Here is a 15,411-nt window from a genome sequence, read left to right as displayed (position 1 = left end):
AGCTCGCTTCCGAAAACCGAGAAACCACACCACCGGCACCACCGATCGTCGCATCACTCACGTCAAGATGCGACGCCCCTCGCCGCTGCTGGGCGCCGCCCGGCGAATGCGCCTTCAGCATCCGGCGACGTTTGTGTGCCGCCAGTGCCGGGCCATCCAGATCAGCGCCGCGCCGAGCACCGACGGGCCCCGGGTTGGCGGGGATGCCTTTGGAGCTCCCATTGAGACGGCCAGAGACATGGCAGGTGCGTGCAATGGAGCGCCCGCACGAAGGTGCGTTGTCTGGGCGGTACTGACAGTCAATTGGGTCTAGACGCGCGGTTCGAAGTCCTCGGCGCACCGTACTCGATGCTCTCGGTCACGCTCTCGGCATCTCAGAAGCTCTACACCAGGAGGGGCACTCTCGTTGCCGTGGCGGGGAAGCCAGACAATGTACAACCTGTCGACTGCATGGAGGGTAAAACTCGTTGCTGACCGACATGCTAGGCGCAATCGACGCTCTCACTGCTCAACCCGCTCTCGCGCGCCTTCTTCGGCGTCCCCTTCCTGTATCAGCGCATCTCCGCTACGACTCCCATCACAGCGCTCATCTCGACGAAATCGCCGACGACGACATTTACGGTGCTGCACCTTGACGGAACCACGGACTGGATGGTCTCGCAACGGAACGCGCTGCTTGCGTGGACGGGTCACACGCTGTCCCTCTCGTCGCGCATCCAGCGCAGCCTCTCGGTGGCGCATTGGGGCAGCACGCACTTGACGGGCCGCGGCCTGGCAGCGCTCTCTGCACCCGGCCAAATCTACCAGCTGACGCTGGCCGAGGGCGAGGAGTTTGTCGCACATCCCGGCAGCGTGGTTGCCTATGCGGTGTCACGGAACGCGCCCCAGCCGTTCCGGTTCAAGAGCTCGAGCCTGCGTCTTCAGGTGCCGTCGCTGACGTCGTGGATCCCCGAGTCCGAGTTCCTCAAAAACATGCGCAAGACCGACACGTACAAGTTCCTGGCGCGCACGCTCTTCAACCTGCGCACGACGGCACGGCGCACAATCTGGGGCGACAGGCTCTTCCTGCAGTTCAAGGGCCCAGCTACACTGCTGATGTCGAGCCGTGGCGTGCGCGTTGCCGACGTGCTGTCGAGCGAGCAGGTCAACGAGATTGCCGACGCGCCCGCGGGCGTTTTACCGCAAGCCCTGGAGCTGCAAGGCAAGGACAAGACGAAGGAGATTACCGACGGCGCGGCGGCACCGGCGACGACGACGGAGCAGCCGCCGAGCGCATTACACGTGGCGTCGGTGCGACGCGACGGCAAGGTGACGTTTGAGGACACCAAGGACCTCAAGGAATTCGTGCGGTAACGAAGCGCATTGCCGGCGGCGCAGCACAATTAGGCGTTCAAGATTGCCTACCTAGTACTTCTATGCGGGTTCGGTGGATGCGGGCGAGACCCAGCGGCGTGGCGACAACCGGCGCGTGGGGCGGCAAAAGACCGAAGACAGGTGGTGATGAATTGTCCGTTGAAAAGAAGCAAAGACACACACGGTATTGTACAGTAGAGTAACCAAAGATTCGGCTCCGAGTGGGAAGAATACGAAGCCACGGGCGCGCCACGTCGCCTTGGTCAGGCTTGCTTCGGTCTCCGCTGCCTGTTCCGTCGCCCGTGCTGACGGACTGATGGCGGCGAGCGCATGGTCTTCTCCTCTCGCTCGCTCGCTCGAACAGCTTCATCTCATCTGGTGGACGATCATCTCGCGACATCCTTGGACCTGAGCCCCATGCCATGCTGGGAGCCGAAGGCGACGGCGAGTTAGTCACGCCGTGTTCAAGGTTAATCAGTCAGCAGGAGCTCCACGGAGTTTACAAGTGCTGTTTGGCTTTGTAACCTCCCCTCCCTCTGTGTCTCCAAATCTGCTGATGAGTGCACACATGTCGCGCCTTCGCGCCTTTCCAGCCTGCTTGCTTGCTGGAGTTTGGAGGTCGTTGCAAGGGGGGAGGGGAGTCTGGGACGGGATAGGTGTGGGGCCCTTGCCTGGATCATCGGAGCTCGCGTGAAAGTCTTAAACGCGAGGGGTGGTCGGTCACTGGCTGGTGGGTGGATGGATGGATGGATGGTGGACAGAGCTAGTAGCTGGCTGGCGAGCATGGAGGGCAAGCGAGGACCACAAGGCAGGCAGGCAGGCAAGGCCAGGGGCAGCAATGATGAGCTTCGTTGGAGCTGGTCCGGGTGGAGCTGTCTGGCTGGTGCCGTCTCCGGGGTTAAGCAGCGCCGGCTTGGGCCGAGTATGTAGGCTGTCCGGCAACGTGCTTCTGTTGCAGCAGTGCTTTCAAGGATTGAAGCCTGCCATTTGGCTCAAGCTCTTCTCTTCCAGGGCGAACCTGAACAAGGTGTGCCAGGTTTGGTAACCCGTGGCACACGCACGCACACTGAGTTAGAACGGGAATTGGGTGTAGCATCGTCAACGGGCGAGCTGAAACGCGGGCGGCGTGTAACGATCAACTCGGATGAACGGCTTTCGTGTTGTTGGGACGGCGCATCGGACCAGTCGATTGGGACCTGCGGCATTGCATCCGCTGAAGATTGTTGGTTGCGCGTCCGGGGGGGTTCGCGATTTGACACCGCCGAGCCTCCTCCTCCTCCTCCTTGGGCTCATTGTTGGGCTGTCTGGACACCCAACCTTTCCCCCGGAACGGCACGGACCCCTGTGAGCATGTTGTGCGACCTGCACGATTCAAGATGTCAGATTGAAGGGACGACATCATCATCGCCCAGAGCTTTACGCAGTTCTCGATTCGTACATAATACATAATACTAAGAACGAAGTATCGCTCTTGAGACGGCTTCTTCCCGTTGCCACACTGGTGCCGACCCAACACCATCACGGGCCTTTTTTTCTTTTCTTTCTTACGCATCTCGGATCTCGACCACGGATCATTACTATTCTCAAACGTCGATTTCGTGAGCTTGGCTCAACGGGGTAATCCTCTGGCCCGTAGCGCGTGGTGGGGAATGGGGATAAGGGAAAGGCGAAAAAGCCAAGTCTTTCTCTTTTCCCCAGTTAAATCCGACAACCGAAGTACGCAAAGCCCGAGGCCATCCTTCTCTCGCTCCCCTTCCCGCCCCCCTGGCCCCCCCAAAAAGCACATGCCGGTCGCTCGCGCGCGCGGGCAGGCAGGCAAGCTAGCAGAAGGGTACGCCTTCCTTTCCACTTTGAGCCTGGGGGCTTCCCCCTCCAGCCGGCCGGCCGCGCGCAAGACGCGAGCAACCCAGGTGGAGAATTGGTAACTGGCTGTCTCTTCCTTCGCGGCTCAAATCCCGGAGTCGGAGACCGAAGCCAGCCCAGCCCAGCCCCAAACCCGGCCCCAGTCCACATGGTGCAATGGCCGGCGCTTGCTCCCGGGGTGTGTGTGGGATGACGGGTGGGATGTGTGTGTGGGATGGGTGATTCTTTTCGGGCCTTGCCTTACCTTGCCTTGCCTGCCGTGCTGGCTTGCGTGCTTGCTTTCACACCGCATGGGCGGCGGCGGGACATGGATGGGCCTGCTGGCGTTCACGCAGCGAAATAGCCAGAGCTAGCGGGTTGTGGATTGAAGATCTGCCCCCCCGAGAAGTCAAGGGACTTGTTCACGCCCCTCCCCCCCCTGGTGGTGGTGGTTTGGTGGTTTTGACATCGACTCGGGCCCGACAAGATAAATACATTGCCGCCCCTCCATGTGCCGTGTTCCGCGTCGACCTAACAAAACGTACATTATACAAGCAAAGCGGCTCTGCACGGCGTTTGTACTACATTGTTCTGACAAGGATCCAAGCTTGTCAACAGTCTGCCATCTACATCTAGCCCTATTCACGACAGTGTTGGAGTCGCGGTGAAGCTCGACTGACCTGGGCGCGAGTCGCAAATCCTGGCTCGTGAGCCCTACGGACCTTGAGTCCCCCTTGAGGCTTACACTTACAACCGCCTCACCGATATCATCAACGAAAACGTATACATAATCTTTCCCGCGCATGGTGGCACTTCCGGGAACACAGCCTACAACACGACAGCCCGGTGTTCCTTCCTTGGACCTTGGAGTCGCCTCCCCCCATAACCTGTCTCTCTACCTCTAGTCAGTCCACGGGCCAGCAGCGAGCGATAGCCCACGATGCCCGGCTCAACGCACTCCCTCTCCTCGTCCACCGTGCACGAAAAGGCACCCGCGCCTTCAGCAGGCACAGACGAGAAGAACCAGTACAGGCCCTCCCGCAGCGCCTCGCAGAGCTCCAAGGCCGCCGAGGCCCTGCCCTACTACACCAGCTCGGAGCGGGATCTGGAGCGCGGGGCCGTCGTCGCCGCAGTCGACGAGGACGACAACTACAGCTCCTCAGAAAAGCGGCCGGCCGGGGCGGCGGTGCAGCAGCCCGGCGATGCCAAGCCCGGACAGGGCCCACCACCTCCGGCCGGCGGCCCGCCCGGCGCGGACTTCCCGGACGGCGGGGTCGAGGCATGGCTCGTGGTGCTGGGCGGGTGGTGCGCGCTCTTCTGCACGTTCGGGCTGGTCAACTGCGTGGGCGTCTTCGAGCAGTACTACGTCAACGGCCCGCTGCGACAGTACTCGAGCTCGACGGTCAGCTGGATCCTGTCGGTGCAGGTCTGGACCATGGTGTTCAGCGGGACCGTCTTCGGGCGGCTCTTCGACAACTACGGCCCGCGGTGGCTGCTCTGGGGCGGCACCGTGGCCTACGTCTTCGGGCTCATGATGGTGTCGCTGTCGAGCGAGTACTACCAGTTCTTCCTGGCGCAGGCCGTCGTCTCGTCCGTGGGCTCCAGCGCCGTCTTCAACGCCTGCATGTCCTCGCTCGTCAGCTGGTTCTCCAAGAACCGCTCCGCCGCGTTTGGCGTCATGGTCTCGGGCTCGTCCGTCGGCGGCGTGGTCCTGCCCATCATGATGAACAAGCTGATTGAGCGCATCGGCTTCCCCTGGATGATGCGCGCCATGGCCTTCATGTTTCTCGGCCTGCTCATCTTTGCTTCCCTCACCGTCAAGGCCAGGCTGCCGCCCAAGCCGCGCCCCTTTAAGCTCATGGAGTATGTCAACAACTTGAGGGACGTGCGCCTGCTCGTCACCATCATCGGCTTCTTCTTCTTCATGTGGGGCATGTTCCTGCCCTTCAACTACGTCCTGCTGCAGGCTGAGGCGGCGGGCACGTCGCCGACCCTGATCCCGTACCTGCTGCCCATTCTCAATGCCGTGAGGTACGTCTCAATACCATCTTCCTCCAGCAAGCGCCCTTTGTCAGAGCTGATTCGCTAACTATGTTGTGCAGCATCTTTGGGCGCATCATCCCCGGCATCGTCGCGGACAAGCTGGGCCGCTACAACGTCATGGTCATCATCACCTTCATCTCGGCCCTCTTCTGCCTGGCCGTGTGGACGCCCGTCAAGAACACGGCGGGCATCCTCGTCTTCATGATCATCTTTGGCTTCTCGTCGGGCGGCTTCATCTCGCTGGGCCCGACGTGCATCGCCCAAATCTCCGACATCCGCGAGATCGGCACCCGCGTCGGCACAGCCTTCGCCATCCAGTCCTTTGGCGCCCTGACCGGCAGCCCCATCGCTGGCGCCATCGTCCAGGCCCAGCACGGCAGCTACCTGGGACTGCAGCTGTTCTGCGGCTTCTCCATGCTGGCGGGGTCGATTGTCCTGCTCGGCGCGCGGTTCACGCAGGTCGGCCTGAAGCTGGTCAAAGTGTAGGCACCTTCAAGCACGGGGGATGCACTCATGACAAGGTTGAAAGGGCGTTTACGGTGGGTTGGACTCGTTGAGTCGATACACATATCCGTGGGCACATGACGGTTCGTCACGGCTGTCTTGCGAGGAAACAAGAAGACATACAATGCATAGAATAGACTCTGTACGTACATACATATAATACCCAACTTTTACATGTACTGCCAGTGGCCGCCCATTCAACTCGTTCTGCGTCATCCTATGCCCTGCAGTAGAGAAGCCAGCAACCAACACGGCGTCCATGCCCCGATCGGGCCTGATCGCTTTCGCTGGTTGGTCCGATTCACCTCTGCTTGTCCCAGGCGAGGAAAATCGAGACATTGTTTGGGAGCCAACAACTCGGCAATTTTGGGCCGAAAAACGCCTCGAGTCGGTGCAACGTCGATCCAGGGCACGCGCTGCTTACGGTCTGGCAATTGACTCATAATTGGTACCATCGTTTCTCTTGGTTTGAACAAGTCACATAAGTCATTCACATTCATCCTGTGATAGCTTGATAGATCGACGTGACTGCTCACCAGCCTCGCCATCTGCAGAGACAATCGACAACGACATGGCCGCTCTAGCTATTCGGCTGCGCCCGGCGCTCGCCAGCGATGCGCCCGCTGTTGTTGCAACCATGCATGATGCATTCCGGGACAGCCTCTTTCACCAGCGCTGCTTCCCGACCTCGGACCCGGCATCGCGAGAGTCGCTCGTGCAATGGGTTGACAAGAACCTCGCGGACCCAGAGTCGCACATGATTATCGCCGAGCGCGACACTGCTCCGCCACGGCCTCTGCCCTCCGCGTCGTCTGCGGGCACCGGAGCGGATGCCGAACCTCCTCGCCCTGTCGCCGGCTTCGCCCGGTGGGTGCGCCGCCCCGCCCCGAGTCCGGCTCCGGTCCTGGACCCGTCATCACAGCCGCCGCCTCCTCCACCGCGCATGGTATTTACACCGGACATGTATCCGGCGGGTGGCGATGCGGCGCTCGCGGCGCGCGTGTTCCAGGCCAACTACGATGCGCTCATGCGGGCGACCGAGGGCCGCAGCGTCTGGTTCCTGTCCATGCTCGTCGTGCCGCGCGAGCACCAGCGCCGGGGCGTCGGCACCGCGCTGCTGCGTTACGGGCTGGAGCGTGCCGACCGCGACGGCTGGGTCGCCTACGTCAATGCCTCGCCGGAGGGGAAGTCGCTGTATGACAGGTTTGGCTTCGTGGCTGTGGAGCGGTCTGAGTTTGGGGACATTGTTGAGCACCACATGCTGCGGGAGCCTGAAAGTAGGAGGTGAGAGACTAAGGCGCGTCGAGGGAGGTTGCTGGCATGAGATGCGGTATATTCAAGGTTTGGCATGCACAACCGAATTGGCTCTCGGGAGTGAGCTCTCAGGCAATATTGAGAATGGTTGACGGGGTACGACCCATTTCGACAGCGTGAGATATTCTCCCTGGCCTTGGCGCAGTATAAGCCGTGATGCTTTCCGTCTCCTCCTTGCCCAGGTCAGACCTAAACAGCCTATTTCGACCTCCGAAGCTCAGCATCACCCACAAAATCGCTCACGAACACTGCGCATTGTCCTCCCACTCAAACCACGTACACGGGTTCCCATCCGCTGTGCACTACAGCAAGGCGCGAGTCAGCATCCATTGATCTGGCGGCCACGTCGAGCCAGCGATTAGAGAAAGGCGGAGTTTACTCACTTCAAATATTGGGGCTCCGTTGACGCCGTATATATCGCACCACTTGACCGACGTCGCCGCCAGCGGCTCACTGTGAGATACGCAGTCGTTGACCATGAAGTCTTTGGTCGCCAAGGTACACGTGTTGAAATGCGAGTCGCACGTCTGTACGCGTTTTCTCCGAGTGTCAGTGAACTAGTATTCTCCCGGGGCAACATGTCGATCACATGTACTCACGCCTCGGTATGCGTAGTAGGATTCGCCTGCCTTCGGGGGGTGAGCACCTCGCACCGGCGTGGCGACTGAGCCTAAGTTGTGAAAGACACCGCCCACGGTGGCGAGGGCGAGGACAAGCCGGGACACCATTGTAAGAAGGGGAGAAGAGGAAAAGGAGTGGCGAGTCTCTCCGACTGAGTTCGAGCAGGATGCACAGATAGCTGTTGCGCCAGGTTCGGTTCAATTCGTTGATACCTCCTCTTGGACGGCAAAAGTGCCGAGCTACAATTCCAATTTTCCTCAAGGAATGGATGAGGGATAAAGTGACAGCGAACAACGGTGGGCAGCGATTAAATACGTCCACGAGCTGTCACTTCAATGTTGCATAGGTCTGTGGCTATCGACGGCAAAGCAAGGTTAAGTTACAGATTGCGCGAAGGGGCCTGTTTTATAAGTACGTAATGCCTGGATGCGGCAACTGTGGTACTGGTACTTGATATGAGAGATTGATAAAGCCTTGCCTTTCCGAATGGCCAGTGCTACAGAGCTGGGTGCGAATTGGCACAGAAGAGAGAAACGTTTTTGGAAGAGAACTGTTCACAGGCTGGCTGACTATATGTGCAGCGTGCGGGACCAACTTCGTTCTTACTTTTGGGCAGTAGCAGCAGAGTGTTGATAGTGGCCTACCCAGACAGAATGCCCGTGCGGTGACAAATAGAAGAAGGATTCTGCAACGATACAATGCGCGATCCTCTTGAAACGCCGACTTTACGTCACGTATAGAGGTGATGACTACATCGTGCGACTGGAATCAGCCATGGAGCCTGATGAAGCGTTGTTCACGTGCGCAAAGCGCACTGACTTTATCCAAGAGTTTCGCGCCTTCTGGAACTATATTGACGGAAACTTGAGACATAGCCGATGTCGTCGAGCCGTGCCAGGGCCTCTATGCGAACATACCGCCCCCAGGATCACATTGCACTGGCACGACTGGAGTCTCATCACTTATATAGGTAAACATGGAGCATGTTTCGCAAGGCCTGGTCTTGTTAAGTTTGCCGTAATATTGAATGCCGGGACCAAATTGGTTGCATTGACGTTGCGGGAGCCTCCATCTCCCGGCCAGGGCGCGCAGCACGAGCCCTGCTTGCCTTCAGTGCGGGGTGTCGCACGACATGCGAAGCGAATTTGTGAGAGAGTCGCCGCACAACTTCTAATCTAGATACTGTCATCAATGTCTGGTAGCACAGTTCGCTCGAGTACATCACGGCTGATGGCGAATAAAGAGCGTCCGATGGTCGTCAAACCACCAGTACAACTCCCCCTCCATGGGAATCTCTTCCCACTCGTAGTCATAGTCCAAGTCCGGCTCCTTGCTATCCGTGAGCGAATAAGACCGCACAATCTCATAGCCACCCTTCTTGTTGATCCTGTGATACAGCGCCAGAGGGTCGTGGTACACGTCCCCTTCGATGTCCGCCCCCTCCTCTGAGCAGTTCCCCAGCGCAGCCAGGGACCCGTCTTCATAACCGAGCAGAAGCCCTTGGCAAGGGTTATCCGGTACGTCTCGGCGCGAGCCCCTGACGTGGAACAGCTTGAGCTGGTTGACGCCGCGGAGAGACGCCACCGACATGTAGCCAAAGTGTGCGGCGATGGCCCAGCCCCGACATTTGACGAGGGGTGCGGGAGGGGCTGGCTTCTTTTCTGAGATTTGGGTTTGCGCCGTTGTGGAAGCGGCACCGAGGTCTGTGTGTGGTGACTGGAACATGGGGTTGGTGTAGAGTAGGTGTGTAGTCGTCGCGTTGCCGATCTGCTTCCATCGAAGACCACTGTGCGGGTTACTGGCCTCGGCGCGCGGGCTGATGTATCGTCCAAAAAGCTGAAACCTGCCTTCGCTGGTAACGATCTTGGATATATACGTCAGTACAATCTGCTCTAGGTCGACTTTTCCAGAAACACAAAGAGACGGTAGCAGGGACGTACCGCCAAGGCCTCATTGTGAATCGTTTTCCGGCACACACTCGCAGCGCAAGTACAGTCTCGAACCCAGATCTCGCTAATCTTCTCGCCATCTCTCAAGGGGAAGAATATTGGGGTAAGCCGCTTGCGCTCAGCTGGGTGCAGGTTGGCCTGTGACGGAGCAGGAGCAGCGCTAATGCCCCAGGTGTAGTGAGGGCGGATCGCGTAGATGGCGCCCTGTGAGCAAAAGACTGTCAGGCCACGGAGGCCTTGGAGCTTAAGGCAGCTCACTTTGGCCGGTTTGAGTCGTTCTGAAAACCAAGTTATAGTCTTCACCGGCGGGGGATTCGGGATATCCCAGATCCTCAGTCCCTCGGTACATGTGGTCGCTGGTGGACGGTCGTCCACCGGCAGCAGCCTTATGAATTGGCCCTGCTTCATGCATGAGCGCCCCGTGTCGAGTTTATGATCAAATTCACGTACCTTGATTGCGTATTTGAAGCTTTTCATTGTGTCGACGTGCTCGACAACATACCCTATTCCGCTGTCTGGCGATGTCCCCTCCCCGTCGGTAGCGGACTTATGTTCCACAGACCTGATCCCCAAGTCATCTAGACTTAACCTCACGAGATCTGCGGATCCAGATGTGGACATCACGCCATCCCAGCGATTCCAATAGCCCAGTTCCTCAAATGACAACCACCGTGTCCCCGTGTCGCGGTCCAGCAACGGCTCCAAGTGTGGAAATCTCTCAAGCGCAGAGAAGTAGCGCCAGAGGCAAGACTCGGGGCACATGCCACGTATCTGATCTAGAAGCTCTTGTGGCAAAGCCCCCAGAATTCTGATCCAAGTATCGTTGGTTTTGGTGCCATCGACCTCGAGACGCGCGCCGGCTCGGGGTCGTGAGGCGTTCATGACCGGCGTTCGCGGCAGCCCTTGCGTCCACACGCTCATCTCCCACAAATCGTCCAGACTTAGTCGCCTTCCATAATGTCGCTCAATCGCATGGAAGCAGTCCACGTGATAGACAAAAGTGTCCTCCGTGCCGAGACATCCTCTGCACATACGCCAGAGGCTCGTCCGACAGCGCTCATGCACTGTCTGGTGCGCAAACTCGCAGTCCAAGGCGGGGAGCCGGAAGCTCAGTGTGTAGCCTGTAAAGCGGCGCTCCTTTCCACTGCCAAGCACTTTCATGCGATGTTAGCCTACCGGAAGAATCGTATATGGACCTTAAGAGACCGTACCGGCGGCGACTGTCTCGCCGCGCAAGATGTGGTGCCGGCACAGCACGCAGCACGGCGCCCTGAGGCCCAGATGCGCGCACGGCCGAGAGAAGACCCTGCCGTCCACCGCGGTAGTTGTATCATGAGCGGTGCGTGCCTTCAAAGCTCCCGGACGGGACCGCTTGCGCCGTGGCTGCGACATTTGCTGTGACGTGCCACGGCGTGGCGATACTCTCAGTCCGAATGTTGAGCGGCTTGTTAAGGCGTTGCTCGAATGTGCGTAGACAAGGAACCATGGCTATTGGCAAACCTTGACATTTTGCGGGCTCTTTCGTGAGGTGATGTTTTGAGGACATTGCGCGGGTGCCTGGCCGAGACTACGCGTCGGGAGGGTGTACAGAAACGAGTTACGAGAATTACCTAGTGTAAAGCGCAGCGAGTTCAGCTAAGCGCCAGGGATGCCTACCAAGCCTGTGGGTTAGCCTGGTGATGGGCGCTTCATTTGAGTCAACGCCGACTTTCATGCAACAAATTGACTTCATAGTCGGTTGGTTTTTTATTCGAGGCCTCTTGCAGCTGATTGCCTGCCGCCACCTCATCGGGGTGGCAGTTTCACATGGCAAGGAGTGAGAACAACAACCAGAGCCACGCAGCTGTGCTCTGAATTCGTAGTCACTAACAGTCACTGGAGGCACGAGTCACCAAGGACACTCAGACGTAGGTATCAACATTAATTCGATTGAATACACCCAAGAATGCCACTTCCGAAATCCAACTGTATCTACTGCTGCTGCATCTTCTTTTGCTTATTCTAAGAGCGGAGGGGGAGCTTCTCGGCGGCCTTCTGCCACAGGCCGTTGCGGGGCCACGTCCACTTGGACAGGTACGGGGGGTCGATGCCCGTCTCAAAGGCCTCGTTGGAGGCCTTGATCTGCTCGTCGAGGAAGGCCTGGCGGGCGGTGGCGCCGCGGTTTTGCAGGTGGGCCATGCGGTCGATGGCGTCGATGGCGAGGCTGAAGCGGTCGGTGCGGTTGCGGATGGCCAGCTCGAGGGGCGTGTCGATGTTGCCCTTCTCCGTGTAGCCGCGGACGTGGATGTTGGAGCTGCCGGGGCGCTTATACGTGAGGCGGTGCACCATCCACGGGTAGCTGTGGAAGTTGAAAACGATGGGCGTGTCCTCGGTGAAGAGGCTGATCCACTCGCGGTCCGACATGCCGTGGGGGTGCTCCGAGGGGTGGATGAGCACGAAGAGGTCGACGACGTTGACGTAGCGGATCTTGAGGTCGGGGAAGTGCTGCAGCAGCAGGTCGATGGCCGCGAGCGTCTCGTGCGTGCTGATGTCGCCGCACGAGGCCATGACCACGTCGGGGTTCTGGCCGGCGTCGGTGCTGAACTTGGGCCAGATGCTGGCGCCCTTGGTGCAGTGCGCGATGGCCTCGTCCATGTCCAGGTACTGCAGGTGGTCCTGCTTGTCCGAGACGATGACGTTGACGTAGTTGACGGACCGCAGGCAGTGGTCCATGACGGACAGCAGGCAGTTGCCGTCGGGGGGCAGGTAGATGCGCACCACCTCGGGGCTCTTGTTGGCCACCAGGTCGAGGAAGCCGGGGTCCTGGTGCGAGAAGCCGTTGTGGTCCTGTCGCCAGACGACCGAGGTCAGGAGGATGTTGAGCGAGGCGACCTTGTCGCGCCACTCGACCTCGAGGGCCTTTTCGATCCACTTGCAGTGCTGTGATGGAAAGTCAGCTCTGGCCATTGATCCCACGAGTAGTATATAGAGTGATTTTCTAGCTTACCTGACCAACCATCGAGTCAATGACGTGGATAAAGGGCTCGTAGCTGTTGAGCAGGCCGTGGCGACCGCTGAGGATGTAGCCCTCGAGCCAGCCCTCGACCGTGTGCTCCGACAGCATCTCCATGACGCGGCCGGCCGGGGCCAGGTTGCCGCCGTCCTTGTCCTCGTCAAAGTACTCGCCCATCCAGACCTTCTTGGTGACCTCGTAGACGGCGCCGAGCTTGTTGGACTCGGTCTCGTCGGGGCCGAAGAGGCGGAAGTTCTGGGGGTTCTTGGCCATGATGTCGCGCAGGAAGAGCGCCATGTTCTTCATGCTGCTGCTCTGGTAGGTGGCCGGGCGGTCAAAGGTGATGGCGTACTTGCGGAAGTCGGGCATCTTGAGGGGCTTCTTGATGATGCCGCCGTTGGCGACGGGGTTGGCGCTCATGCGGCGGACGCCCTTGGGGCAGAGGGCCTGCAGGGCCTTGTCCGGGGCGCCGTGCTTGTCGAACAGGCGGTCGGGCTCGTAGCTGCGCATCCACTGCTCGAGGATCTTGAGGTGCTCCGGGTTGGAGGCGGCGCCCGAGATGGGCACCTGGTGGGCGCGCCAGAAGCCCTCGAGGTACTGGCCGTCGACCTTGCGCGGGGCGCTCCAGCCCTTGGGGGTGCGCAGGACGATCATGGGCCAGCGCGGGCGGGTGGCCTTGCCGGTCTCGCGGGCCTCCTTCTGGATCTTGCGGATCTTGCAGACGGCGTACTCCATGGTGGCGGCCATGGCCTGGTGCATGGTGGGCAGGTCGTCGCCCTCGACGAAGAGCGGCTCCCAGCCGTAGCCGACGAAGAGGTCGCGGATCTCGTCGTGGGTGATGCGGGCCAGGATGGTGGGGTTGTTGATCTTGTAGCCGTTGAGGTTGATGACGGGCAGGACGGCGCCGTCGGTGATGGGGTTGAGGAACTTGGTGCTGTGCCAGGCCGTGGCCAGGGGGCCCGTCTCGGCCTCGCCGTCGCCAACCGAGGTCAGGGCGATGAGGTCCGGGTGGTCGTAGACGGCGCCGAAGGCGTGCGAGACCGAGTATCCCAGCTCGCCGCCCTCGTGGATGGAGCCGGGCGTCTCGGGCGTGGCGTGGGAGCCGATACCGCCGGGGAAGGAGAACCACTTGAAGAAGCGCTGCATGCCCTCGATGTCGAGCGACTTGTCCGGGTAGACCTCGGAGTAGACGCCCTCGAGGTACGACTGGGCGAGGACGGCGGGGGCGCCGTGGCCGGGGCCGGAGACGAAGAAGGCATCGAGGTCGTACTTCTTGATGAGGCGGTTCATGTGCATGTAGGTGAAGATCTGGCCGGGGGCGGAGCCGTAGTGGCCGAGCAGGCGGGCTTTGAGGTGTTCCTTCTTGAGGGGCTCGCGCAGCAGCGGGTTCTCCTTCAGGTAGATCATGCCCAGGGCGAGGTAGCAGCTGGCGTTGAAGAAGTCATTGTAGACCTCGATCTCCTCCTTGGAGAGGGGATTGCCCTTGATGGTCGAGCGGGCCGGGCCAAAGGCCGAGAGAGACTTGACGTCGTCGCCCATGTTGCTGCCGGGTGATCGAGCTGCTGCTTCTGCTGCTGCAGGGAACCTGGTCTTGTTGTCACCTGGACGAGGGCGGTTGCAGCGAAGGTGGAGGGGAGGAGGGGAGGGAGCTTCAAGATGAAGGGGGGGAGATGTAGGGCAAGAAGCGGGACGAGAAGGGGACGGAAGCGAGGCGAGGCGAGGTCGCCCTCGCAGCTCTACGATATATAGCAGAGTCGCAGCATCGCCGATTCGGGCCACGGGCGTCCGTCCAAAAGCTTATTCGAGGCCGGCCGGGCCACCGCGAGCATGGCTCGTACGCCAGATCGCGCAGTCAACACGTCACTTGCAGGACGCCGAATGCAGCCCCCCCCAGACGAGGGGGGTGGGAGGGGTGCGGTGTGTGAGAGCATTGCTCGTGTGGGATGGAGCTATGGCACGGCCATGGCATGGCGTGGATGGGTGGACGGACGGACAAGAGAGAGAGAGAGCGAGAGATGGATGACAAGGGGAGTTGGAGGTGTGGACACGGAAGACTCGGATCATGGTTCATGGTTTCAATGGAGCTTCCGCGACGGCTCGTCCAGGTGCCCGCGGCCGGGTGCCTGCCGTCCGAGGTAATCGGCCCTCCCTGGGATTGTCCCGGATGGGCGCATCAGGCCATGGGCAAACAATTGCTCGCGGCGGTCGAAAGCAGCCAGGATGGATGCCAGGTTTGGGGCGGACGAGGGACGGGGGCAGTGGGCAGTGGCAGCAGGTGGAGCAGGTGGTTGACGTCCTCGACTGTCTTAGATGGGGCGCGACCTGCCGGGTGCGGGGCGGCGCGCGCGAACCGCCAGGTAACGGCTAACAGATGGGGGCGCCCGCCGCGGTAGGTAGGTACCTCGCTCGCTGGCTCGCTGGCTCGCTGGCACGCACGTCGCCCCCGTCACCCGTTTGTGACAGCCCGCCAGCCCGGCCTGCCAGATAACTAGCGCAGGGATCCATCCGCAGGCAAATCGGCCCATGGGGCGCCACCACCACCGACGGACATGATGCCACCTCCCGCAGCTGACGGCGCCCGCGCGGCGAAAAAGTTAATTGTCTGGCCGGGCTGATCTGGCTCGTCGTCCTGGGCTGCATGCACGCCAGGCGGCCAGCCCGGGTGATTGGCCGCCCGGCGGCCTGCTTGGCGGGCCGGAAGGGGCTTGGTCGAGGCCTGGAATGTTGGGTTACTTGTGATTCTGGCAGCTGTCGTCGTCCGTCGTCGTCGTCCGCCTGCTTTGACTTGCCTGC

At 60.3% G+C, this 15,411-nt stretch overlaps 5 protein-coding genes across 5 annotated transcripts; 3 read left to right on the top strand and 2 right to left on the bottom strand.

Annotated features, from left to right (window-relative positions):
- Positions 1–67: 67 nt before the first annotated feature.
- On the top strand, positions 68–1,353 carry PLICBS_005599 (altered inheritance of mitochondria protein 24, mitochondrial; the record flags this gene model as incomplete). The annotated part of the gene is made up of 3 exons (XM_018319284.2): positions 68–245; positions 314–432; positions 487–1,353. 3 exons carry the CDS (start codon positions 68–70, stop codon positions 1,351–1,353), a joined length of 1,164 nt encoding a protein of 387 aa, XP_018181758.2.
- A 2,782-nt stretch (positions 1,354–4,135) lies between these two features.
- On the top strand, positions 4,136–5,724 carry PLICBS_005598 (uncharacterized protein; the record flags this gene model as incomplete). Its single annotated transcript, XM_018319281.2, has 2 exons — positions 4,136–5,226; positions 5,298–5,724. 2 exons carry the CDS (start codon positions 4,136–4,138, stop codon positions 5,722–5,724), a joined length of 1,518 nt encoding a protein of 505 aa, XP_018181755.1.
- A 589-nt stretch (positions 5,725–6,313) lies between these two features.
- Positions 6,314–7,030, top strand: PLICBS_005597 (uncharacterized protein; the record flags this gene model as incomplete). The annotated part of the gene is made up of 1 exon (XM_065600763.1): positions 6,314–7,030. The coding sequence occupies one exon, from the start codon at positions 6,314–6,316 to the stop codon at positions 7,028–7,030; it is 717 nt and encodes a 238-aa protein (XP_065456835.1).
- A 1,868-nt stretch (positions 7,031–8,898) lies between these two features.
- On the bottom strand, positions 8,899–10,103 carry PLICBS_005596 (uncharacterized protein; the record flags this gene model as incomplete). The annotated part of the gene is made up of 3 exons (XM_018319280.2): positions 8,899–9,540; positions 9,618–10,025; positions 10,077–10,103. The coding sequence occupies 3 exons, from the start codon at positions 10,101–10,103 to the stop codon at positions 8,899–8,901; spliced, it is 1,077 nt and encodes a 358-aa protein (XP_018181754.2).
- A 1,524-nt stretch (positions 10,104–11,627) lies between these two features.
- On the bottom strand, positions 11,628–14,157 carry PLICBS_005595 (uncharacterized protein; the record flags this gene model as incomplete). The annotated part of the gene is made up of 2 exons (XM_018319279.2): positions 11,628–12,545; positions 12,613–14,157. 2 exons carry the CDS (start codon positions 14,155–14,157, stop codon positions 11,628–11,630), a joined length of 2,463 nt encoding a protein of 820 aa, XP_018181753.2.
- Between the last annotated feature and the right edge of the window lie 1,254 nt (positions 14,158–15,411).

This window comes from Purpureocillium lilacinum (assembly GCF_023168085.1).
Source record: "Purpureocillium lilacinum CBS 284.36 DNA, scaffold_4, whole genome shotgun sequence".
Lineage (NCBI taxonomy): Eukaryota > Fungi > Ascomycota > Sordariomycetes > Hypocreales > Ophiocordycipitaceae > Purpureocillium > Purpureocillium lilacinum.
Note: the sequence above shows the minus strand (reverse complement) of the source record. Positions and strands in the feature narration are given on the sequence as shown.